At 42.1% G+C, this 27,635-nt stretch overlaps 1 protein-coding gene across 1 annotated transcript in view; it reads left to right on the forward strand.

Moving 5' to 3' along the window:
• Positions 1–1,022: 1,022 nt before the first annotated feature.
• The window catches only part of egf (epidermal growth factor), a 167,071-nt gene continuing 140,458 nt past the window's right edge, over positions 1,023–27,635 (forward strand). Inside the window, exon 1 of the mRNA XM_041180324.1 lies at positions 1,023–1,196. Within this exon, the coding sequence (XP_041036258.1) occupies positions 1,076–1,196 (121 nt within the window). The 5' untranslated portion in view covers positions 1,023–1,075. The remainder of the gene's footprint in view (positions 1,197–27,635) is intronic.

Below are 27,635 nucleotides of genomic sequence, written 5' to 3' on the forward strand. Positions count from 1 at the left end.
TGTAAACAGGAAGCTGTTTAATGGTAGTTAAAGGCAGAGGGTGCTGTGTGTGTGTTGGGTGGGGGGGTAGTGGGGGCAGGTGGGGGGTGGTGTTGGGAGTTGATGTGTCACCTGTTGGTGTGTGAAAAATTATTTCAGCTTCCCACCCAAATTGTTGATTTGATTTTAAAAAGTCAATAAAATTCTGCTTAACTCATGGTAAGCTATCAAGAATTATGCTTATCACTAAAATCTGTTTAATTTAACACGGTCATTTACCATACATTTTGTATGCAGATTAAGGATATTATTTGACTTAAGTGATTGTGCAAAATATGATTTTTTTATTGCTGTATGAGGGAACAGTGGTGAACAATGATTGATTCTGCTGTCCTTTAGAAAAGCTGATATTTACTGTAGGTTCTGAGTGAGACAACCAAAAGTATTATTATTCACATTCAACCTGCAAGCTACAGACTTGTACCGACAGGGAAAATAGGAGTTATGGGTCTCTGTTCTTTGGCTGACTTCTCTTTGGTATTAGTTTGCCCACATGTACATTTGAATGAAGTCTAAGTCAACTGGTTTAAAAAAAACAGAAAGGGGTGGGCCGAATAGAACTCTTGTGCTGCTAAGGGTTAGTGGAGGAGGGGAGCCCTTATAAATATATGCAAACAAGTTGGCAAAAGCAGAACACCTCATTCAGCAAAGAAAACGTTACACTAAAGAGAGCTTGGAAGCCAACACTGCATTATTGTAGTTTGCATTACTTTAATCTGTAGGCTTAATACTTGGGGGAAATTTTGTGATTATCAACTGATCTAGATTTTTTAAACGTGTCAAATCTGTCACAAGGGTGTCAGGCATTTCATACTTTACTTCCAGAAAGCTACAAAATCCTGCAAGGCATTCCGAGGGAGCTGCACTTTGTAAAAGTATAGAAGTTCACAATGTAGAAAAGAAGACATAGGAATTGTGAGAAAATGATACTGTCCATTTAGCTTTCTTCTAGACACAATCTTCACACTTTTGCCCCAAAGGTATGCTTAAAAACCACTGAACTGTTCACTGCAGCTACCCAAGGAGAGTGGAGATTATGCTACTGTTACTGCTTTTGATAGTAGTCTTCAGTGTTGTTTTGACAAATCTCTCTGCCTCTGTGGAGTGGAGATGTTTGGATGGTTACCGCTTAGCTGATGATGACTTCACATGTGTTGGTAAGTTCACTTTTTCACTTGGACATTTTAGAACATATATATTAAGTAATAATTTTACACCTTATTTATCCTAAAATTCTTCTTTTGAACTATTGTATGTTTTCATTTCTAACTTATTATGTATTTGTCTTTTGTTTATAATTTAATATGAATAACATTTATAATGTTAGAATTAAAAATTCTACCATGACTTTATGTTCAATATAAAAAAATGCTTTAGCCTATACATCATAAATTGATTCTAAATGTCAATATTTCAGAAGTTTTTTAAGAACTTTAACAAATCATAGTTATGCATGTTTATAGGGAACTTATTGGCAGACTTTTCTCCTATGTGGGATTTGTCTATTAATTATTGATTTATGATGGGACTTATATTGTTAAATTTAAAATGACCTGTTTAGTTGAACGACTAGGAGTAGACAATGAATAGTACCACATAAAATATCCCATGTCACTATTCCAAAAAAGAGCAGGAGAGTTCTCCCTGGTGTCCTAGTATCATTTTTCCCATTCAATGTACACATATTTGTTCTCAAATTCCTCAATGGCCTCATTCTGCCTGTCTCCAAAACCTGTTCCAGTCTTACAACCCTCCAAGAAGTCTGTGTTCCTCTAATTCTGGCCTCTTATGCACACCTTCCAATGCTGGGATGATTTCCTTCACCCTACCATTGACGACTATGTCTTCAGCTGTCTCGTCATTAAGCTCTGGAATTCCCTCCCTAAACTTCTCTACCACGGGAGAGGGCCTTGATCCCATGGACTTCTGACTTGGAGGTAAGACTGCGACCACTGAGGTAAGACTGCGACCACTGAGTCAAGGTGGATGCTAGTCTGTGTGGTTAATGTGATGAGCTTTGATACCTGCATACTCTGAACTGATGAGAGCCCTGTCATCAGACAAAGTTCTGTGCCCTGTCCAGATGATATCTCCCTTCCATGCCTGTATCAAACATAGCAGCTAGCACTGCATACAGACTGATCCAGCATTAATCTCTGTAATGGCTTGGATGGATCTGGTAGCTTAGAAATGCCTTGATAACTTTTAAAACTACTGGAAAAACTATTTCTGTTCCAGCAATTATCTGCATATCAGCCTGATGTGTATCATGTAGTTCAACGAAGCATGTTTATAAAGATAAATCTTGGTTAATAAGCCCAGGTATAGCTTTTGGGGTTTGTAAATGCAGGTGTGGATATGAACATACAAATATATGAATTAGAAGCAGGAGTACGTCACTTGGCATTCAAGCCTGCTTCACCATTCAATAAAATCGTGGCTGATCTGATTACAACCTTATAATCCTGATAATCTTTCACCTCCTTGCTTATCAAGAATCTAACTACCTCTGCCTTAAAAATATTCAAAGGCTCTGCTTCCACCACCTTTTGTGGAAGAAAGTTCCAAAGGCCCATGACCCTCTGAGAGATAAAATTTCTCCTCATTCCTGCCTTAAATGGGCAACCCCTTATTTTCATACAGTGACCCATAGTTCTGGATTCTCCCACAAGAGGAAACATCCTTTCCCCAACCACTTTGTCAAGACCCGTCAGGACAGTATATTTTTCAATCAATTTGTCTTTTACTCTTCTAAACTCCAGTGGATATAAACTTAGCCTGTGCAACCTTTCCTCATAAGGTAACCTGCCCATCCCAGATATTAGTCTAATAAACCTTCTCTGAACTGCTTCCAATGCATTTACATCCTCCCTTAAATAAGAAAACCAATACTATACACAGTACTGCAGCTGTACTCACCAATGTTCTGTATATCTGAAGCATAACATCCCTACCTTTGTATTCAATTCCCCTCACAATAAGCGATAACATTCTATTAGCTTTCCTAATTACTTGCTGTACCTGCATACTAAGCTTTTGCGATTCATGCACTAGGACACCCATCCCTCTGCATCTCAGAGCTCTGCAGTCTCTCACCATTTAGATAATATGCTTCTTTTTAATTCTTCCTGTAAAATTGACAATTTCACATTTCCCCACAATATACCCCATTTGCCAGGTCTTTGCCCACTCAGTGAATCAATCTTTATCCCTTTGTAGTCTCCTTATGTCCTCTTCACAATGCTTTCTGTCTCCCTCCCTTTTTGAATAAAAGAGTTACATTTGCTATTTTTCTAAAGGAACCTTCACCAAATCTAGGGAATTTTGGAAAATTAAAATCAACATATCAACAATCTCCCTAACTACTTCTTTTAAGATCATAGAGTGAAGTCCATCAGGAGCTATGGACCTGTCAGCTGGCAGCTCCAACAATTTGCTCAATACTACTTCCCTGGTGATTGTAATTTTCTTGAGTTTCTCCATCCCACAGGATATATCACAGTGAATCATTTGCTCATGAAAATGATTGCCTCATTTAAGCTGGCAGTGTAATAGGAACCCCACAACATCTAGGTTAACATTCCAGTGTAGTACTGAGGGGATGCTGCATTGCTGGAGGTGGCATCTTTCAGGTGAGACATTAGACTGCCCTCACAGGTGGATATAAAAGATTCCATGGAGTTCTCCCGGTGGACAACATACATCCCCCTACCAACATCACCAAAACAGATTATCTGGTCATTACTTCATTGTTCTTTGTTGGTTGCTGGGTGTGAGCAGATTGGCTGCCACATTTCCTACAATACAAAGGTGGCTGCACTTCAAAAAGTACCTTGTTGACTTTAATGTGCTTTGAGATGTCCTGAGGTCATGAAAGATGCTATATAAGTCCAAGTCTTTCTTCACCATACAATGAACTAGATTGTGCTGAAGCAAATTATGCAGTTACTTGTATAATATAAATACATAGATACAAAATGCTGATTTTCCAGGATTACTGCAGGTCTTCTGCCAAAATTTTGGTGGACAAGTGGGAGATCCATTTGGAAAGTCACCCTGATAGAAATTAACAGTAATGAAGCAGCTCTTGTGAAAAAGCACAATCCACTCCATTTTAGGAACATAGGGACATAGGAAGCTAGAAGCAGGAGGAGGCCATTCAGCCCATTGAGCCTCTCTGCCATTCAATACGATCATGGCTGATCATCCACTTCAATGCCTTTTTTCCCACACTATCCCTATGTTCCTTTACATCATTGGTGTTTAGAAATCTGTCAATTTCTACTTTAAGCATACTCAATGACTGGGTTTCCACAGCCCTCTCGGGTAGAAAATTCCAAAGATTCACAACCCTCTGAGTAAAAAGAAATTCTCCTCATCTCTGTCCTAAGTGGCTTCCCCCTTATTTTAAAATTGTGTCCCTGGTTCTAGACTCCTCAACTAGGGGAAGCATCTTACCTGCAAGTATCCTATCTATCCCTTTAAGTATTTAGTGGGTTTCAATGAGATCACCTCTCATTCTTTGAAACTCTAAAGAATACAGGACCAGTTTCCTCCATCTCTCTTCATAAGACAGTCTTGCCATCCTGGGAACAAGTCTGGTGAACCTTCATTGCACTCCCACTACGGCAATAATATATTTCCTGATGGAAGGGGACCAAAACAGCACACAGGTGCAGTCTAACCAAGGTTCTATACAACTGAAGCAAGACTTCTATACTCCTGCACTCAAATCCTCTTGCAATAAAGGCTAACATATCATTAGCCTTCCTAATTGCTTGCTGCTTCTGCATATTAGCTTTCAGTGACTTATTAATGAGGACACCCATGTCTCTTTGTACATCTAAAGTTCCTAATCGCTTACCAGTTAAGAAATACTCTGCGCATCTGTTCCTCCTACCAAAGTGCATAAGTTCACATTTTTGCACATTATATTACATTTGCCATATTCTTGCCCACACTAAGTCTGTCCAAATCCCCTTGAGGCCACTTTGCATCTTCCTCACAGCACGTATTCTCACCTAGCTTTAGTGTCATTCGCGAACTTTGAAATATTGCATTTGGTCCCACATCCAAATCATTGATATAGATTGTGAACAGCTGTGGCCCAAGTATTGATCCTTGCTGTACCCCATTAGTCACAGCCTGCCAACGCAATAATATTGTTACAATTTTATATTTCCTCATAAACAGTGAAGCTTTAATGGAATATAAGACACAAAATGGCATGTTGCCCAGTAAGTTGCAAGTAACAGAAGTTCAACAGAGTTGAAGAGAGTTGACATGACTCATAAAGTGAAGCATATCTCAATCAATAGCTACTTAGGTATAACAGGGGCAATTTGTTGACTTTTTGGTATAAACTGCATTCTAACCCATAATTTATAAGCACTACAGGTGAAAGCGTGTTACCAAAGCATTTTCTTCAAGAAAATCTTTTTAGCTGGATAAAGACATTGTTCACACTTTGATTTTCATTCTGAATTTATTAAATAGGCTGTATATTAGAATTGCTTTCAAATTTCAATGGCTGGGAAATTCAATGGGGTTTCTTCCAAATTTCTGAATTAGTAATGCTGGCAGAGAGGGAGCAGCTCCAATAAATTTCCCAGTCAATGCTTTAAAGACCTTATAAAATACTTTGAATCCATCTAAATTCAAATTTTTTGGTGAGCCAATGCAGCACTGTGGGATCTGCTTTGTATTGTCAATTTTATATGTGGGTACATTTATCTGGAACTATCTCTGCCTGGCCTGTACTGTTGAGTTCAATAATTTATTTCCATTTATTTTCACTATAGTGAACGACTATCATAGAGGATTCTGAAATTGTCAATTTTCAAAGGAATAATGTAAAAAATTGCATTTAAAGTAATTAATAATGCACTTTAACTGGGTCAACATAATGAATTGCTATACATTGATTATAAACACAAGTGGTTGCACTGCAGTAGAGGATTGAAAAGGGAGATGGACATGAGCTACAGGGCAATGATCATGCCAGTAGCATTAAACTGTGAGCAGCCTCAAGCATTCAGGCCTCAGAGTGGTTAGTTAGCATAAACCTGTCAAATGGTCCTTTCAGTGCTTCATGCAGCATGCAACTGGATTTGTAATCCAGTTCGGTATGTATTATTATAACAAGGGATTGTACGATGGATTTTTAACATCATATTCTGCATACAACTTGTAAGGTATCATTTAAACTTCACAAATGTTTAATTTAACTGCAAAAAGTAAAAGCCAATTAGAATGAAGTTGAGAAATTAGTCAAATCTAGGTTTTTGGATATAAAACAATTTAGCTCCCCTTTTAATTTGTTGCTTGCTTGCTTTAGAGCAACATTTCCCAAATCCATCTTATCCAAAATTTGTAGGAACTTTTTTTTATCTGTTTTGTTCATATGCAAATTAAATCTGATAGTAGGCTTTATTGGCTGGCTGTGCTGGCAAGCAGAAACAAGAAAAACATAGAAGCTTCAAACAACAATTCTGCCCTCATTGGCATGTGTAATTGGGAAATGACATCTTGCATTCGCTAATGGTCTCAGGCTTTGAAACGTTAGAATATTAATCACAGCACCATTCAGAGACCGTTCATTGTGAACCGGTGCAAATTCTTTGCTGATTTCAAATGCATAATCCCCTGGTGCACTCTAAAGACGTTATTGAGTCACCTCCAGGATTTTCAGTCTTCCGTTCAAAGCAGCTTGTCACATTGCTTTAGATGCTTTCATTGGAGTTCAACTCAGTTTACAGTACAAGTGATTCTCTTTGAAGCAGACTGTTGCTAGGATAAATGAAAGCTGCATTCCAGCTGAAGTTGGTGACTCATCTCAACTTTCCCCTACCTGACAATCTAAAAGGGCTTTATTCTTATTTGAATTTTCCAGTTTCATATATCAATGATTAATACAATAATTGCATCTGTATCTTTAAAAGATTTACATTGTAAAATTTATGTTTATTAAGGTTTCTGAAACACTGTCCACTTCAGACTCTCAGTGCCAACCTCAAGCACTTCCAGGTCATGAATAATGCAGCCAGACACAGATTGAAAGCTCCCCCCGCCTCTGTCCTAACCATGTACCTCAACCCCAACTTCAGGAGAGCATACTTTCTTGTACCAGTGTGACATAGTTCAATTCCCTCCATTAGCTACCATTGTGGTGTCTGAGTAATGATTGCTAACTTGGTGCCAAAGTTAGAAACAAGTTACATAAAGGTATATTTTCCAAACAGATTTTTGCCAGGTTCATTGACCTGATTGGGAAGATGGACAAGAAATATAATGGCAGATCTCAACCCACTTTGCATATCAATTGCAGTTCTGACATTGAATAGAAAGGACACAGGAAGCTCCCATTCAAAATATTATAATATTTCAGAGAATCAGAGAATAATGGAGCACGGAAGGCCCATTACATCTATATCTGGTCTTTGAAAAGCAATCTGCTTAATCCCACTACTCCATTTTTTTCCCCACCTTCCTGTATCTTTTTTCTCCTTCAAATATTTATCAAGTTTCCTTTTGAAGGCTATTATTGAATCTGCATCCAACATTCTATCAGGCAGTACATTCCTAATCCTATCTACTCATGTGAAAAAGTTTTGTCACATGTCATCTCTGGTTCTTTTACCAATCATCTTAAATCTGTGTCAGCTTGTTATTAACACTTCAGCTATAGGAACCAACATTCTCTTTATTTGCTTTACTTAAATTCTTCATGCCTTTAAACACCTTCATCAACTCTCCCCTTTGCTCGAAAGAGAACAATCCCAGTGTTTCTGTGCAACTGTCATCCGCAATTCCTGGAACTATTCAGGTAAATCTCTTCCGTATTCTCCCCAAAGCCTTCATATTCTTTCTAAAATGTTGTGCCCAGAATTAGACATGATATTCCATCTGGGTTCTGAATAGTGTTTTACATAGGTTTAGCATAACTTACCAGCTTTTGTACTCTGTGCAAGTATTTATAAAGCCTGGGATTCCATATGCTTTATTAACTGCTTTGTTAACCCTTATGCCGCTTTCAAAGATTTGTGCATAAACACCTTCAGGTCTCTCTTTTCTTATACCCCCTTTAAATTTGTACCATTTAGCTTGTATTGTCTCTCCTTATTTTTTCCACCAGAATAAAAAACCCACACACTTCTGCATTGAATTCCATCAGCCACATGCTCACCCATTCCACCTGCTTCTCTATGTCTTCTTGAAGTTTATCACTATTTTCCTCATTATTTACCACATTTCCAAGTTTTGCGTCATTTACAAATTTCAAAATTGCACCCTGTATCCCCAGGTCCAGGTCATTGATGTATATCAAAAACAACTGTGATCCTAATACTTAAACTTGGGGAACTCCACTGTACAGATCCCACCAGTCTGAAAAATTGCCATTCACTGCAACCCTGTTTTCTATCCCTTAACCAATTTTGTATCTGTGCTGCTATTGTTCCTTTCATCCAACGGGCTTCAATATTGCTAATAAGCCTATTATGTGGTACTCTGTCAATTACCTTTGCAAGTCCAAATACAGAGAGAGCTTGCTTGGCCTAAATAGCCAAGTGGTTATAGTACTGGGCTAGTAACCCCAAGATCGAGAGTTCAAATCTCACAATGGCAAACTATGAAACAATGTAACTTCATCTGAATAGGAACAGATGGAAATGTGTTTGTACTCGAAAGAGTTACAGAGAGAGCTTTTTGCACATTGGTCCTATCTCTGAGCCAGAAGCTCTGTGTTCAAGTCCCATTTCAGGGCTTCATAGTCCTGGAAAGTCCACTCATAATGTGGCCAAGCAGGTTGATTATCAGCCTGTAAATCCTTCCAATATGCATGATGGCAGGTGATAAGAGTGGAAGAATTCCCTGGTCAGCCATACTGCAGAAGGCAATGGCAAACCACTGCAGTATTTTGCCAAGCATAATCATGGGCGAAGTCCATGGTTGCCAATGCCCTCTTAGGACAGAGGAGCTGAGGAGGAGGAGGAAGTCCATATACACATCAACTTTACTGCCCTTATCCACTCTTTCTTTTACCCCAAGTGCTAGTCATTAATGTACAACAGAAAATGCAGTGGTCCTGGTACTGAACCTTGGGGACTGTATATCACCCTGCAGGCTAGGAACAGCCTTAAATGAAGTTAGGATGATGTCATTTCACTGGGCATCCAATTTTCTGACATTCCAACAAGAAGTACATGGAGTGATCTTGATATTGAGATGTCCATAAATAATGAGTGGTTTGGGAATGAGCTGTAAACAGAAGGAACTTAAAAAGTAGTCAGTTAGATTCAGTGATCAATTACCAGGGCATTCCTGCAGCATCTATTTGTGATTTTTGTTTTCTTTTGGTGCCAGACAGGTTTTAGGAACTTTGGGACAGTTGTTTCTTTTCATTAATTTGGGCGTCTCTGGCTAGGCCAGCTTTTATTGCCCATCCCTATTTACCCTTGAGTTGTTCTGCTGCTGCTTAATTTTCTGATGACTGCTTTTCTAACAGTATTGGTTTCCTGATGGGCATCCCCTATATCTGAGCTTTTCTGATGTAGAAGAGGTGGGATGGGGAATGATAGGGATGTCTGAGAGGTCAGCCTGCAGCAGAGATAATCTGCACCCACCCACCCTCAGAGAGGTGTGCTTAACATACTTTGCCAGAGGATTAATGCACATGGAGATGCCAATTGCCCAATTGTGTTGGCCGACCCAATGACTCAAATATGATATATGAAAACTTGACTAAACTATATAATGAATGGTTGTCCAGAAATACCCCAATCATAATATGTCATCCCTTGTGTGTTACTGCATGAAAAAAGACATACCAGGAAGATGAAGCCTGCACAATCTGATTACGCTACACTTCACCAAGATTCTACCACCATGCCATACCTGGTACACCTACCTGCCAACAACCCTGGGTCAGTAGAGAGCCAGATACAAAGTTGAGCTATTTGCTGCTGGGATGCTTGTAGCTAACATGAAGCATAGGCCTTGGACTACCAGCAGCAGTAGAGTATCTGAAGTCTCAAATCTGCAGCCATCTTGTACAGGCATGCAACAATGCTAACCCATTGGGACGGTTCCTTGGAATGGAAACAGGGCCATTTTCCTTGTAATTATCATGTGTAGCATCACCTTTACTTCATCAGTCATTAAAGGTCAGAGGCTAGGAATCATGCAACGAGTAACTTACCCCCTGACTCCCCAAAGCCTGTCCACCATCTATAAGGCACAAGTCAGGAATGTGATGGAATTCTCTCCACTTGCCTGGATAAGTGCAGCTCCCACAACACTCAAGACACCATCCAGGATAAAGCAGCCTGCTTGATTGGCACCACATCCACAAAAATTCACTCCCTCCACCACCGAAGCACAGTAGCAGCAGTGTGTACCATCTACAAGATGCAGTTCAGAAATTCACCAAGGCTCCTTAGACAGCACCTTCCAAACCCATGACCACCACCACTAGAAGGACAAGGGCAGCAGATAGATGGGAACCTCCACCTGGAGGTTCCCCTCTAAGTAACTCATCATCCTGACTTGGAAATACATTGCCATTCCTTCACTGTCGTTGGGTCAAAATCCTGGAATCCCTTCCTAACAGCACTGTGAGGATACCTACACCACATGGACTGCAGCAGTTCAAGAAGATAGCTCACCACCACCTTCTCAAGAGCGACTAGGGATGGGCAATAAATGCTGGCCCAGCCAGCGAAGCCCGCATCCTGCGAATGATTTTTTAAAAATGAATTGCTTACTAGGTTGCTCTATAACTTGCCTGCAAAGCTTGGATGGAATTTTACAGGGCCTTTGTGTCTGGGCTTGGAAGGGTGGCAAAGTGGCCTGGGAAGGGGCCGAGCATGCTATCCAACACTTCCCTGTTTCCATGGCATTTTGCCAGTGGCCAGAAAGGCTGAGGAGGTCTGGCTCAGAGCCCAATTGAGCCATCTACTGGTCAATTAAGGGCCTCGGTCCACTTTGGCTGGCACTTTACTAGTGGCAGGGGAGGGAGGCCATCCACCAGCTGGAGAGACTTAAACCCTGGTGGCCTCCTGGCATTTTTCAAGGATGGAGGGCCTCACTTTTGGGCACTGTTTGACCAACAAAGGGGCCCCAGCAGCAGTGAGCACCCCACCATGGAATTGGCACTGCATGCCCTCAGCAACGCACCCAACCCCAACTCACTGCCTGCCTGACAAGCCCTGACACCGCCCCAGACCTCACTTACCTTGCATTGAGTATGCTGTCCATCCATGCATTGTCTTCTTCCAGGTGCAACCTCAGTAGTGGCCACTGCTAGCAGTGATGCTCTTGAGGCTGCTGGGCAGCCAGCCCTCTGACTGGGCCAACAGCTCATGGGGATGGGCTTTCATCCTTAACAGGATGGTAGCTCCAGTAGCAGCCACTTAATTGGACACCATCAGTAAATGCCACCTGGTTTCTGCTGCCTGCTGAAGCAAAGTCACCTCTCCCTGCTTTCAGGCCTGGCTGCAGGATCCCTAATGCTGCACTGCCTGAATAATATCGGTCCTTGTTTCAATTATCTATATTGGTTTCCTATCTGTTCATTTTTCGTTCACTTTTACACCTCTTCCCTTCACCCTGACTGTCAACAGATTGAACAACTTTGCACATGTTTCTAGTCACTTGTGCCCAAGCTGCCACCATACCAGCACTGCACGTTATATTTTCACGTGGCGTATTTCTTAAGTATCAACATCTATTACTTGATCCAGGATGTTCAAAAACCAGCTACACCTAGCGGATAACACCTAGAAACATGCTACCAACTATACTTAAACGCTAATTTTTAAAATTATAATCAGTGTGAAGAAACTAGATAGGAAAGCTAATACAATGTTATCATTTACTGTGAAGGAAATTGAATGCAAAAGTAGGGAGGTTATGCTTCAGTTTTACAGGGCATTGGTGAGACCACATCTGGAGTACTGTGTTTAGCATTGGCTGCCTTATTTAAGGAAGGATGTAAATGCATTGGAAGCAGTTCAGAGAAGGTTTACCAGACTAATACTTGGAATGGGTGGGCGGATAGATTCTTGGTAAGCAAGGGGGTGAAAGGCTATCGGGGGTACGTGGGATGCAGGTTTCAGGTTACTATCAAATCGGCCATCGTCTTATTAAATGGCAGAGAGGCTCAAGGGGCTGAATGGCCTAGTCCTGCTCCTTGTTTGTATGTTCGTATGGCTTGATTGGGCAGTCAGCAGAGAAGCAAGTGCGCTCACTGATGACCTTATTGAGAGCTATCCAAAAAATCTAGTGACTTCTGGGAGCTGTTTCTTGCCTTTCCTGAGAACAATTTAAAATCTGACGGCCAAATCAAGGAGATCTCTTGGTATGTGGCAGCAGTGACATCAGCAAGGAGGGGAAGCAGCCAATCACGTTGAAATATTCACACGCAGCAAACCTGGGAATTGAAAACACTGATTATCCTCCACTTGTAATTTAAAATTTCAGATAGCTATAGATAAAATAAATGATTATGATTGGATTAAGCTCATAAACAAAATGTAAACAAGAAAAGGTAACTTTACTTTTTCAGGTGGAATATTTTATCATGATGGAGAAATTCGACATTTCACAAATATGAAATTAGTGCCAGAATTTTACATTCCACGGGCCTGCACGTAACCCGAGCAAACGTGAAATAGCATGAGATGACAGGCGAACATCCCGATGTCATGATGCATTCGCACGATATTTCGCTTTGCGGGCACATGCGGCAGTCAAAAGTGCGCCCACTGACAATTAAGTGAGAATAGAAGCCTGTCAATGATGCAATCACAGCCCGTACACATTTACGGTTGGCGGACGGGCCATTCTCCCGGACGGCATTCACATTGTTCAAACCTCAATCTAGGACTTGATGAAACCTCCGCAGGGAAATAGAATAGAAAGAGATATCTGGGTACAGGTTTTTTATGAGGTATTCTTTCAGGCGCTCAATTGTGCTACATGGACATATTTTGCAGTACTTTTGTTGTGTCCTTTAGTCTGTGGAGGTCTGCAGCTCCCTGGGCCAGCTGTTTGTCTTCGGGGAGCTCTCTCGAAGTGCTCAGCCGCACCCTCGGTTATATCGGTGCCTGCCCCCTTCCTGCCTCCACCCCGGCAGCACTGAGCATTTCAGCATGCATTTCACACTAGCAGGCCATTAATTGGCCAGCCAGCATGAAATCGCGGTCGGGGGCTAATCATGGCCGGTGGCCCATTTCCTGTTCACTCCCAGGCCCGCCGATCGTGTGGGTCTGACGACCGAAAAATTCAGGCCTAGATTTACAGGGCCAGTGAGGCTGTTTAGCAATAAATTATAAAGTTAGTATGCCATTGAAAATGCAGTTACATCTCATTCAACAAAGTGTAACTTTCTCAAGGGTTTTTGCAGTGAGACTAACAGCATCTGAATGAAAAGTCATGTCAATTCCATTGATTTCCATTATTACAGTCTTGGAGGCAAAGCATAGAATCACTGGCAGCAACTTCTGGGTTTCTGAGTTATTCTACACGTGTGCAGATTCCTGAAGTTGCTGTCGTTTCAGAGGAGTGGGTGCTGAAATGTTCACTATCATCGCTACTGCAAATTCCAGATCATAGATTCAATTAGACAATACGCCACATGCCAAAGTTGGCATCATTTATCATTCCATATCAAAGTGTAATTGAAATTTAAAGATTTGAATATTGCAATCAGCATGATGGTAAAACAAATGGTTCTTTGAGCTAGTGTTAACCTTTCACCCGGGAAGTGTAAAGCTAAATGTGTAACTTAATTTGATAATGTCTAAATCAGGTAACACCAGGGGTAAAATTTTTCACTTTTTGGGCGGGTGCATGCCTGACCTGACCAAGTATAAAATGATGTGTGATGATGTCGGGGGAGCGCCCCAACATCATTACGCACTTGCACGATATTTTGGTCGGTGGGCCCGTGCTGGAGTCAGCAGCATGCCCGCCAACAACTAAAAGGCCTATTAAGGCTATTAAAAAGTTAATTAAAATAAATTTTTCACTGCCCGTCCAACCTTACGGTTGGTGGCAGGTAAAAAAGCCAAGTGGCCTTTGCAATTTTCGGAAACCTCATCCACGTGCAGGATGAGGTTTCCAAATGCAAATAAAAATAAAATGAAAACTTTAATTTTTCATTAACAACATTTCCCTGCTCATGTGACAGAGTCAAATGAGGGTCATGTTCCATTACATTTTTATTTTTAATTATTTTTTTCAGATATCTTCATTTCCCTGAGGTAGCTCTCTGCCACAGGGAGATAATGCAGCGCACACTCACGCGCATGTGCGAAGGCCACAGTTGCCCGGCTTGCACTCCTCCCCCAGCCCACACAGGCAGCACTGAGCGCTGTCGCTTGCATTTCATGCTGGGCAGTCTTAATTGGCTTGAAATTGCCTTTTGGCCCGATCGTGATCGGCTTCCCGATCATCCCCATCTGCCCCTGCCAAGCCCGCATGCCAAGGGCAAAATTCTCCCCCAGGTAATTGTCGTTCATTTTGAAAATGTTAGCTTTTGATGTACAGTGACAGGCACAATGGAGATCCTCCTATATCTGCCTTAACTTTGGTGAAATCCATAGTACGTGGACTCATAATAATGGTAAGGTTCTAATTATCAAGATTTTTCAGCTTTAAAGATCAAAATTCTTCACTACTTTCATTGACTACTCACTGGGTAGAATGTCTTGGTGATGCTGATTGTATTATTCAAAGCGTTAAAATTCAACGAACTATCAGCATTCGCCGCCATTGGTCCACTGAAACGGGCAACAACTTCAGGAATCTGCACGTGCACACACTAACCCAGAAATTCAGAAGTTGCTGCCAATGATTCTGCACTTCTCCAGAGGGAGGACAGTTGACAAGAACTTCCCTTGGTGTTGGAGGACACTCCATTTTAGGGGAAAATAAGGGAAGAAAGTTGATAAATTTTCATCAATGCAAGAATTTAAATATAAGTATACAGGTAATCTAGGCCACATTCGCAGTGTGGTTTGAGAAGCATAAAACTCAGATTATCATGTCCTTCCCGCTAAAAGTGCTTCTGAGTGAAAGTGAGAGACACCAGTAAGGGGAAATGAATAATATCTCAAATGGAAAAGAAAATTGGGTGTTTTTTCCTTGCAGCAAGTACTTGAACTTTTTGAGTGTCAGATTTGCAAAAAATGCATGATCTAGTAAGATATATCTATCATTCGGCATAACATTCTATTTAGATCTAGTGGAAAATTCTTTCATACTTTTGGATAGAGAGATCTTGTGGTGCAGTGGTAGCATCCCACCCTTTAAACCCAGAAGCACTTGGTTCAACTCCCTCTTCAGGTCTTGATGGCTATGGGAGGTGCATTTATAATGTGGCTAAACAGGTTGATAATCTGTCCAGTGTGCCTGATGACAGGTGATAAAGAGCAGGAGAGTTTCCTGGTCTGCTTTACTGCAGAAGGTGGTGGCAATATTTTGCTAAGGATAATCATGAAAGTCAATGTCCTCTTAGGGCATGGTACCTGGAAGAGGAATGACTTCTTCATATAACATGTTATTTTACAAGCAAAAGCATGTACCCTTTTTGCTTTTCGATACCATGTTGCACTTCATTCTTAATTACATTAGATGAAAACTAGGTCATGGTAAATTGGTATCGACAGTGATTGTCTTAATCTGTACTGGGAACTTCCGAGTATATTCATACAGACTGGCAGTCTGGAAATTTTAATTTTGATTGTTATTTTAAAGAAAGTTGGAGGTGTTATGGCAGCAAAATGGTAAATGCCAAGCTGCCCAAATCCCAGAAGGAAACTTGAAGCAGCTGCCACAACTATTTGCTTTTTGTACTTAGTTCAAGTTGCAGGCTTTCAATTCAGTAAAAAGAAGGCCACCAAGTCTCATATGTTTCTTACAAAACTAAATTAACCCTTTATTAATTGGAGAAATGATTTTAAGCACATATTTAGATCTACAAATTACTACTATGATAACTTCTAAATCCCCTAATTAATCTAACCCCAGTTAGACCCCCATTAAGGCAAGTCAGACATATATATTTAAAAAAAAACAAACAGTCGAATTCAAAGTGAGTTTTTCTCAGCTTCAGTTCCTTGTAGACAGCAGTTTGAGGCTTAGATGCTGGGGGCTTTTCATACTTGTGTTAGATCTTAGAATGCCTTCTTCCCTACATGCTACCTCATCTCCTTTATAAAGATTTCCCCTTTGAATGCAAATTCCCTTTGGACTTAACATCTTGGGTAATAACAAAAATCTATCATAGTACCAATTTTACCAGTAATCTCTGGGAAAAATAAACACTGTTTCTAACTTCTCCTGGCCAGGTGAAACATTTCACCCGCTCTTTTGAATTCAAGATAGTCTGGTCTATTTAAAAATAAATGCAAGTGTTCCTTTTACACCTTACATTCTTAAACTTTCCCCATGTTTATCTACTTAACATTCAAACCTAGCTTATCTTCTGAAACATCAAAGCCTTCAGACCAGCTGTTTTTAATTCAATTGACCCCCCACCACACACACAGACATAGGGTAGAATTTTAAGGCGGGTGCGCTATGAAGTGCGACGCGTGCCCGCCATTAATTAAAAGCCTTGTCAAGGCCCTTAACTCGGCGATTGAAACTGATTTTGAGCAACCTGTGCGTCTTCAGCTTGGCGCACGGGCCCAATGGGCAGGCGGGTAACTGATTTTTTAACAAACCTCATCCAAGGGAGGGATATGTGGGTTCAGAGGGGTTGTTAATGTTTTTTCTGAAGTATTTAATGCAGAAAATGTTTTAAACTTGCCTGTGTGATTGTTACCAGTTCAGATCGATTTCCAATAGCTTTCTCTGTACTTTGAAGTTTCAGCTCACCAGTCTGCAGACAGTAATCTTTATCGGGCCTGCAGCTTTCCGGAGGCCTCCATTTAGCCTGGGTATAGGTTCTGACATCTCCACTGGAGGCAACTCCTCTGAGGAGGAAGGGAGGGATAGAATAAGGAGGAGGCCAGGAGTGGACAATCAGCCTCCAGGGGAGCCACATTTGGGAGGCCAGGCGCAGGCACAAGGGGCACAGGGCCAAGAGGTTGTCCAAGGTGGAAGGGGCCGCAGAAGACGCTACTATCCTGCTGCCAGGGTATACAGGCGGTGAAGCAGCTCCTCATTATGACTGAGGTGCAGTGCCAAAGGAGGCTCTGACTGTCAAGTGAAAAAGTTAACTGTATCTGTCAGATGATTGGCCCTGAGATCTCTCCTAACTGTGTGGGTGGACACCCCATGCCAGCAGCTCTGAAGCTCACAGTTGCCCTCCACTTCTATGCATCTGGCTCCTTCCAGGGCTCGGTGGGTGATCTTTGCAGTGTCTACCAATCAGCTTTCCACACTTGTGTCAAGCAGGTTACAGATGCTCTGTTCAGACGGGCATTGACCTTCATCCACTTCCACTGTGACCAGGCAAGTCAGACACAGTGAGCCAGAGTCTTCGCGACCATTGCTGGCTTCCCCTGCGGCAAGAGTGCAATAGACTGTACACATGTGGCCATCATGGTGCCAGCAGGTGAGCCCAGTGCCTTTATCAACAAGAAGGGCTTCAACTCCATGAACGTGCAGATAGTGTGTGATCACAGGATGCAGATTCTGCAAGTCTGTGCAAGGTACCCAGGCAGCTCCCACAACGCCTACATCCTCAGATACTCCCAGGTGCCGGGTCTCTTCAGTGTTCTGGCTTGGCTGAATTGTTGGCTGATGGGTGACAAGGGCTATCCCCTCAGAAGGTGGCTCATGATGCCTCTCCGCCATCCAAGAACAGAAGCTGAGCAGCAGTACAATAGGAAACACGGCACCACAAGGGCTGTGATGGAGAGAATCATCAGTCTTCTCAAGATGCGCTTCCGTTGCCTGGACCGCTCAGGGGGCGCACTCCAGTACCCCCCCGGTCGCATCTCTCTGATTGTGGTAGTCTGCTGTGCTCCGCACAATCATGCGCTGGAAAGGGAGGAGGCAGTTGACAATCAAGACCTTGACGGAGTGGATGAGGCTGCACACAATGAATCCAGCAGTGGCTCAGAGGATGACGAAGCATAGGGAAATGATGAGGGGCAGCACGCCAACCCGCAACTACACCAAGGAAGCACTTGGGACACTTTAATCCAGCGAACCTTCAGCTAGCTCCACACACATGGATCAGCAGGACCAGCATTGCCTGGCACTTCCACACATGGCACTTAGGTGCTACATCTTCCACCTCATCAGCTGCAACTAAGTGCTTAGTACAGAAACATCAATGTCCACTCAAACGCTCATGAGCTCTTGATATGTGTGTGAAACATACAAAAGCAGCACAAAAGAAACACCCTCAGCCATGGTCAGAAAAGTGGACTTTATTCCCACCAAAATAAAGCACAAACATCGCTCTGATGTACATAACGATATATTCCCTAATTTAGGGCCAACACAAAATCACCAGTGACATACCCGTGAAGTGCCTAATTGCCTTATGCTTACATTTCCGGGTGCTACGTCTAGGTGCTGCCCCATCGCTCGGAGCGGCTTCTGAGACAGCCTGCTGACTCTGCTGTCCTGTTGGCCTCGATGACCTTGGCGGGCATCCTCTGGCCCGTGGAGCCTGTGATGGCCCTGCCTGGGAGGGAGCGGCCAGTTCCAGAACTGGCACCTCCCCAGTTGTCAACGGCTGCAATGGTCACTGGCAGAGGGACGGAGGAGCTGCTGCCCTCATCCAGAGCACCCTGAGAGGAGCTCGCAGAGACGACAGGCAGCTGCTGCGCCGACGTGAGGTCACATTGGACCTCCCTGCTCACCGCAGATGGATGGGCACTGAGCGGTGATACTTGGTGCCCAGAACATCTCCCACATTGTGAATGACCACTTGTGGTCATTAGTGTTGTGAGGGGTTGCAGGTCAGAGCACCAACCAATCAGAAGAGTCTCAATCTGTTGGAAGCCCCTCTCCATGAGAGTCACCGATCTCTCAGTGGAGGAAGCCTCACACTCTGTCCTGAGGTTCAAGCTATCACTGACACTCTGCCTGGATTCCTCCACCACAGAGACCAAGTGAAGCACACCCTCATGCAACCCTGCCAGATGCTCCCGCGCACCCGGCTGCTTGTCCTGCAGCTGCTGCATGGCGGACATCTCCAGAGGCACATCATCACTGCTGGACTCAGCATGTACCTGGTCCCCTGCATTCCTCCGGCTGCTGGCGCCATCGGCACTCTCTGTACGTGCCATCTCCTCCAGCGATTGTGAAGTGCCCTCTCCACTGTACCCCGGGTAACTAGCCGACGTCATAATCCCCACCGAAGTGTTTGTTGCTGCTCTGGTGCCTGGCTCGCTGAAAGGATGTGATGCAAGTTGCAAGTCTTGGCCCTCAGGCGTGGAGTGGGGGGCCCGGACATGTTGGGTGCGGCCATGTGGTGGTGATGCTGAAATTAACAACAAGGACAGTGCATCAGTTAGCGTTCAGTCAGTAACACCTTTCATCCCTTTCCCCCCACCCAGGCTCATAAGTCGCTCACCCTTCAAGAACCTAAGGAGACGAACATTGGTGGGGTGGTAAATAGTCAAGAGGAGGCCCAAACATTACACACGCATACAGACAGGCTGGTCAGATGTCCTAAGGAATGCCACATGGAATGTTATGTGGATAAGTGTTCGGTTAAGCACTTGGGTAAGACAAGCAAGGTATGGGAAGACATGAGTAATGGTCAGACCGTGGAAAGTCACGACAATTACAGACAACTTGCTGGGCAGACCTGTTAAGGTAGCAGAACAGGAACATAAGGCGTTTAACAAGGTCAAAACCAGACCTGCCTTTATTAGCCGAGGAATAGAATGTAGGAAAATGGAGGTCATGGTGCAAGTGCAGAAAACGCTGTCGAGGCCACAGCTACCTTTCTGCATTCAGTTGTGACCTGCGCTTGATGGGAGGGATGGCATTGGAGTGGAGAGAGTGCAGAGGTTCCTGACCTGGCATGCTGGCCTGGAGAGTTGGAGTTATGAGGAAACATTGTGACATTTGCTGTGGAGCACAGGAGATTGACAGGTCACATTATTGACCTTCATACCGTTATGAGGGGCATAGACCGGGTGGACGCAAGGCAACATTTCCCCTTGGCACGGGGATGACTAACGTGGTGCCATTTATTTAAGTTGAGTGCCATGAGGTTGACAGGTGAGGTGCTGACGACCTTTTGGACAGAGTAATGTGGGATGTACTGGCTGAAAGGGTGGTAGAGGTACAAACCCTTCTAAGATGCAATAAGTCTTTGGATGTGCAGCAGCAATGCCATGGCATGTTAGGCCATGGGGATTGTGGTCAGAAATGGGATTATGCGACTTTGGAAGGTGCTAGAGACGCACATCCTCAAGGGGCCGAGGGACCTTTGTGTATGACCTACATGTCTGACTGTATCAGTCTGTGAATGAGCAGTGTTGCTGCATTAACGATTGCAGCAACCATCAGTGCTTCGGATGGTGGGGAGATAGAGTGGATGGGACTGTGGCCCTCAAATACCTGGCTGCTGCACCCTAGCCTCGGTGACACCTGCTGACCTGGCCGCCTGCCTCCTCCCCAGATCCATGGCCTGCTCCTCATACATGGTGAGGTGCCGCAGCACGGCGTGCCCACCACTAGTCTGCTGACGCTCCTGGATATTGCTCTCAGTTTTTGCCTGCAGGACATAGAAGAGCATTTATTGGGGCTGATTGCTCATGTACTCTGCACGTGCATGCCGCACCCCAACGACCGTGACCCATCTGAGGCCTCCAGCGGCTCCTGTCCACACTTCTGGTGATCAGTTACCAGAAGATAGTACGGCTGCTCCCAAACCCCGCCCCAACGGCCACCTTGGACTTATTTGGCGTCCATCACTTTGAATAACACATGGGTCTTAGCGCCCATGGCAAGGAGGTGCAACTAGGTGCGGCACCGAGGCCAGCAGATGGCACTTGGCCACGACATCTTGAGGCTCCCCTTCCACCATCTCATCACCATCAATAAGACATGTGTTTGAGTTCTGAGTATGTGTCTAGCTGCCTCCCCTGCAGGTTGCCCCCAGACTACTCAAATGCGACAAACACCAACATATGCTGCGGGCAGTACCCATCTTCTCCTCAACCACTAAAGCATGGTCACTATCTGTTTGCCCACCCAGCGTGAGCCAAATGCCCAATGCAGTAACGACATTATGACGTGGGTGGTGGTGGGGGGGTGCAGGGAGTTGGGGGGCCTCAAAGGCTAATGCTATCTTCTGGGTAAAATGCCAAGGCTGACATAGTACTCACCCTTCCAGAATGCAGCAAATCATTGAGCGCTTGTGGCACTGTATTCCTGTGCGCTGCACCGCATCTTGAGAGCAAACAGCCTCCGCTACCTCCTGTCACACCTCCTCCTCCCATCCTCCATTAAGCCAACAGCAACCCATAGATTTAACCAAACACCAGGAAAAGCATTTTTACCTTACGAGTTCAAAATCAGGTTATTTTCACTGTGGAACCAGTTGGAGGCTTGCAGCTGCCTTTTGATCTTACATTGCCTCTGCCTGCACACCCCAAAACTACTGAAGTTATATCTACCAGTCCCATTGAATGTTAATTCTCATTGTATCAACAACATCTTTGAACTTCACCCTTTAACAATGAAACCCCTTTCATAATACCAATTTTATTAGTAATATAAACATATTGCTTGCTATCTGCTAGAAAAGGGTCAATTTTTACCCCACTTCTTGAATGCTGTAATCAAAATATGCCAATGCGCACTCTCTCTTACATATCAAAACTAGTACATATCAAAGCACCCAGATTAGCTGGCTCTAATCCAATTTAGACATAACTGCAGACTAAACCTCTATTTTCAAAGAAAAATATTAACATAACTATATATATATACAAGTCCTTGGTATCAACAGCAATCACTCCAGTTCAGTGTCCAAGTTTTTATTTTAAATGTTCCAATTTCCTTTAGGCTTCAAACTCTTGATAGTGCATCTGCAAACAGATTTTCTCTTCCAGCAGTGTGTATATTGCGTAGATAAAATGGTGTAACAATAGACTACATCTGAAAAGCCTTGCACTTTTGTCTTGAAATTTGTCCAAAAACTTCAAAGGATTATGGTCTGTATAAATGATTGTTTCTGATTAATTGTTTGCAACATAAATTTCAAAATGCTGCAATGCTAACACCAAACTCAAAGTCTCTTTATTGATCATTGAATATCTTCTCTGTTTTACATTCAGTTTCCGTGAAAAATACCCTATCGGTTTTTCAATTCCAGTGTCATCCTCATGTAACAGTACAGCCCCAATGCCTATATCGCTTCCGTCACCGGCCAACTTGAGTTGCTTGGCATAATTGGGTACTGCCGACACTGGTGTCATAGTTAATACAGTTTTTCAAACTATTGAATGACTTCTGACTTCAGTGCCCACTGAAACTTCTTGTTCTTTGTTAATAGTTCTGTCAGTGGAGCAACCACTTGGCTAAAGTTTGGTACAAATTTCTGGTAAAACCCACTCATGCCCAGAAATCTCAAAACTTCTCGTTTTGTTGTAGGCACTGGGAAATCCATGATAGCCTTGACTTTCACATCTCTCGGACCCACCTTACCATGTCCAATGGTATGGCCTAGATACGGAACTTGTGCTTTTGCAAATTCACTTTTAGCCAAGTTCAGCACCAAATTAGCTTCTTGTAGTCGAGTAAATAATTATTCCAGATGCTGTAAATGCTCATCCCACGTCTGTCTGAAAACAATTAGATCATCAATATAAACAGCACAATTGCTTAGACCTGAAATTACTTTGTCAGTCTTTGAAAAGTCGCAGGTGCATTCTTCATACCAAATGGCATAACTTTAAACTGATATACTCCACTTGACTTTACGAAAGCTGATATCTCTTTTACTCTGTCTGACAATGATACTTGCCAAAATCCTTTTAGCAAGCCAATCTTTGTGATAAATTTTGACTCTCTCACTTTCTCAATGCAATCCTCCAACCATGGTATGGGATATGAATCTGCTTTTGTCACCACATTCACCTTTTGATAGTCCACACAGTCTTTGTGTTTCATCCAGTTTCTGTACCAATACAACAGGTGAACACCAGTTACTGCAACTAGTCCCAATGATATCATTTTGAAGCATGAAATCAATTTATTTTTGTACTTGTGGTAACTTTGCTGGATTTAATCTATAAGGTTGTTGCCTCACTGAAGATGATATTTCTATACATACGTCATGTAAAGCTAAATGTGTCTTTCCCAACTTATTTCCACAAATAGGTTTGTGTGATTGCAATAACTTTTCCAAATCACTTTGACACTTGCCTGGAAGGTATCTCAATATTTCATTTAAATTTTAAAACACCCGCTCATTATTTAATTTGATTAGAGGAACATCAATTTCAGAGTCCTACACATCTACCTCTTTCTTATCATCCACCATCGCTAACACATCTTTTTGTTCTTTTTCCCTGTCAAAGTACTTTTTAAGCATATTTACATGACACACCCTCTGCTTCTTTCTTCTATCTGGAGTATTTATTAAATAATTTACTTCACTCAATTTCTTTTCAATCCTGCAAAGCCCACTAAATCTTGCATTTACTGAATCCCCTAGTATTGGTAATAAAACTAATACTTTCTCTCCAGAAACAAAGTTGTGAATTTTAGCTTTCTTATCTACTTTCACTTTCATCACTTGCTGTGAGATCTTTAAATGTTCCCGAGGCAACTCATATGCTCTATTTCATCTTTCCATGAAATTTGATATATAATCCAGGAGAGCAGTTTCTGAATTTTGACCCACTGATTTCTCATGAATCAATTTCAGTGGTCCCCTTAACTCATGACCATAAACTAGTTCAAAACGGCTAAAACCAGTCGATGCATTAGGAGCGTCTCTAATAGCAAATAACAAAAATTGAATTCCTGTATCCCAACCCTGTGCATAATCCTAAAATAATGCTCTTACCCTAGTTTTTAAAATTTGATGTCAGCTTTCAAAAGCTCCTTGTGACTCCGGATGATAAGCTGTTGACTTAAACTGTTTTGTCCCCAAACTGTTCATTATTTCCTTAAAACAGCTGTGACATGAAATTTGACCCCTGATCTAATTGTATTTCTTTAGGTAAACCATATCTTGTGAAAAATTTAATTAACTCCTCCACAATCTCCTTAGTTGTAATATTTCTTAAAGGTATCGCTTCAGAAAACCCAGTGGACACATCCATTATTGTTAATAAATACTAATTTCCACTTTTAGTCTTAGGGAAGGGTCCTACACAATCAATCATGACGCTGGTAAAGGCTTCTTCAAATGTTAGTATTGGAATTAAAGGCACAGGCTTAGTCACTGCTTGTGCTTTTCCTGTTACTTGACATATATGACAGATTCTACAGAATTTGACTACATCCCCATGCAATCCAGGCCAAAAAAAAAAATGCCTCTGTATCTTTTCCTGTGTTTTTCTAATTCCTATATGTCCCCCTATTGGAATTTCATGAGCAATCCTCAGAATCCCATTTCTATACCCTGATGGGACAACAATCTGATGCACCTCCCTCCAGCTTTCATTTGCTGGGACATGATCCGACCGCTACCTTCTCATTAATATATTCCCTCAAAGATAATAACATATTGGAATACATTTTGCTTTGGTTTCTGAATAAGCTTTCTGATATAACTGTTTTAATTGCAAATAATTTTTCTGTAACTCCACTAACCTCTTTGAGTTAAACACTTCAACTGAACTGTCCTGCATTCCTTCCTCCTGAACAATGTTATCAAACACAGTGCCAGCTAATTAGATTTCAACACCTTCTCCTTGCCTTTGAACTGCTTGCTTACCTTATTTATTTTGTTCTTCCCTATGGGCTTTTGATTTCATTATAACACAATCAGGAAACAATCCAGGATGTTCCTTCTGTAGCACTTCTGTTGAAAACACTGCTACAGACTGCTCAACTACCACAGGCATCACCCACAATTGCGATCCAGCTATTTCATTACCCAGAATAAATTGAACCCCTGCTATGGTCAATTTTTCCACCACTCCAACTATAACTTCACCATTTAGGATATAAGAGCAGGAAATTGAAAACATGAGTTGGACCCAAAATCATTATATTTGTATTTTCCACTATCTTGAATGCTGGTTCAAGATTCAGTTTTTCCTGTAGGCCCTGCCTACAAAGCTGGCCACTTCCTGGATAGACATTGCAAGATTCCACTATTGGGCTAGTTCTGAAAGACTCTTGAAGTTGTGTTTTCGTTTAACATTAGTAGATATATATTAAAATAATTTTTATATAAAAACATTTAATTCACTAAGAAACCGTCCTGCGTAAATCAATGTAATAGTTACATGGTTCAATATAGTTGTTTCAAGTTCGGGTGATTTTAAATCAGTTTACTCACAAGTGAAGGGCTGGACACCCTTAGAAAATGCTCAGTGTTGCTGATAAACCTAATTTCTGCTGTGTTACACTCTTAAATACATGAAGGAATACTTAATAATGGAAAGAAAAAGAAAGAACTATTACCTCCTATTACTCTGCTCGATTACTCTGGAAGATTTTATGTTTATGATTATGCAATGATTTTTAGTGAAAACTTAAACTTTAACGTAACCAGAGCCAATTTCAAGCACATTTCCAATGCAATTTCCCAATTGCGCCAAAAGTAATAGATTTTTTGAATTATGACAAATGTAAGTAAAAGCAGATATAAAGTTGTTTTAATATCTGTTATGAGTTTAAAAGAGGCAACTCTACTCTTGAGTCACAGCAGTAAAACTATTTGACAGATGAGCAATGGACAAGAATTTTTTTCCCCACCAACTAATTTTTTTTTGCTGTATCAACAATAAACAACAGAAAGCCACAGAATGTGAATAGTGACATTAGAATGAGTCAGTTATAATTTGGGCAGTGCTGATTGCTACCTGCAGATGTAGACAGAACCTATTTCAAGCTTAGCAGTGATTCAATGTATTTGTCTTTGCAGCTTTCTAGTTTTATAATTATTACTTACCTGTCTTGGTATGTGTTGCGTTTCTGATACTGAAATCAGATAACAGTGCATCATCAGGGAGAAAGATTAAGCCTGAAATCTGTGACTCAGACATGGTTAAGAAATGGAGTGGAGATTTATAATAATGTTTACTTCCTGTGGAGAAGCCAAGTCTAAGTAGAGCTGCTGGCACATATTACACCTGGTGTCTGGTGGGGTAAAGCTCTTGTGAAAATAGAAAACAGAATTACTGTTGACATTTTCAGTGAATCAATGCTTAACACATTTGTATGACTTTCCTTAGCCTGCTAATACATCAAAGGGCTCAATCCGTTTGAGTGTTCATCTGCAAACATCGTGATCAGTCACTTCTAAACTATAATGTTTAAGGAAATTGAAAAAAAAGACATCTTAGTTATGATGCAATCTCCTTTAACACGTGCACACTGTACATTAATAAGTGTAGGCAAAGTTTTATGGTGGAACAGTTAGTAGCCCTTACCAGATGTACCTGCAACTGCATTTATCCAGATGTCCATTATTGGACTAGTTTTACAAATGTGCATCCGAGCAAGAAGCTTCACCTACGAGGAGCATGCATTTGTGAAATCAACCATCATTCCTGTGTTGGATAGCCTATACTCATTGCGTACTTTATACTTAATGGTTTCCTCTTCACTAAAGAAAAATATCTGTACAACAGCAAGAGCTAGTATCTATATAGCACCTTTAATGTAGTCAAATGGCTCAAGGCACTTTACAGGAGGCTAAGCAGGCAGAAGTTGATACTGAGCCAAAGAAGGAGACCTTGGGACAGGTGATGAGTTTTAAGGAGCATCTGAATGGAGGAGAAAGAGGTAGAGTGGCATTCAGGGAGATTCAAGGAGTTAATTCCAGAATTTGGTGTTACAATAGCTGAAGACAAAGCTGAGGTGAAGGGACTGGGGAATACGCAAGGTACTAGTACAGAATTCTTGGATGGTTGTATGGCTGGAGAAGGTTACAGAGGTAGGGAAGAGTGAAGCCATGGAGAGATTTGAACACAGGGATCGATGCATTGGTGGACCAGGAAACAATGTTGGTTAGCAAACGCAGGGATGATGGATGAGAGGCATATGGTACAGGTTAGGATACAGGCAACAAAGTTGCTGAGGACCTGAAGTTTAAGAGCATGGAAGATGGGAGGCTGGACAGGAAGGTATTGGAATAATCCATTCTTTGCCCTTTTTTAAAAAGAGCTTGTAACCCATGTTATCTCTGTGACCTGGATTCACTTTTAAAAATTCATTACTTTTGTCCATTGGTGGAAGCAGGAAGCATGGCTAAGGAACTAAATTGGTACTTTGCATTGGTGTTGGTGTTTATGAAGGAAGAGGGTAAACAAGGAGGTTGCTGGGAAGCTGGATGCAATTATAATGAGGAGTATTTACTCGAAAGGCTGGATAACTCACTTGGTCCAGATGGGATGCATCCTGATGGAAATAAGATTATGAATTGCAGGAGTACAGGACACAACCTTCCAACTCTATCTTGAAAGAGTCCCAAAGTTATAAAA

Source organism: Carcharodon carcharias, chromosome 1, assembly GCF_017639515.1.
Source record: "Carcharodon carcharias isolate sCarCar2 chromosome 1, sCarCar2.pri, whole genome shotgun sequence".
NCBI lineage: Eukaryota > Metazoa > Chordata > Chondrichthyes > Lamniformes > Lamnidae > Carcharodon > Carcharodon carcharias.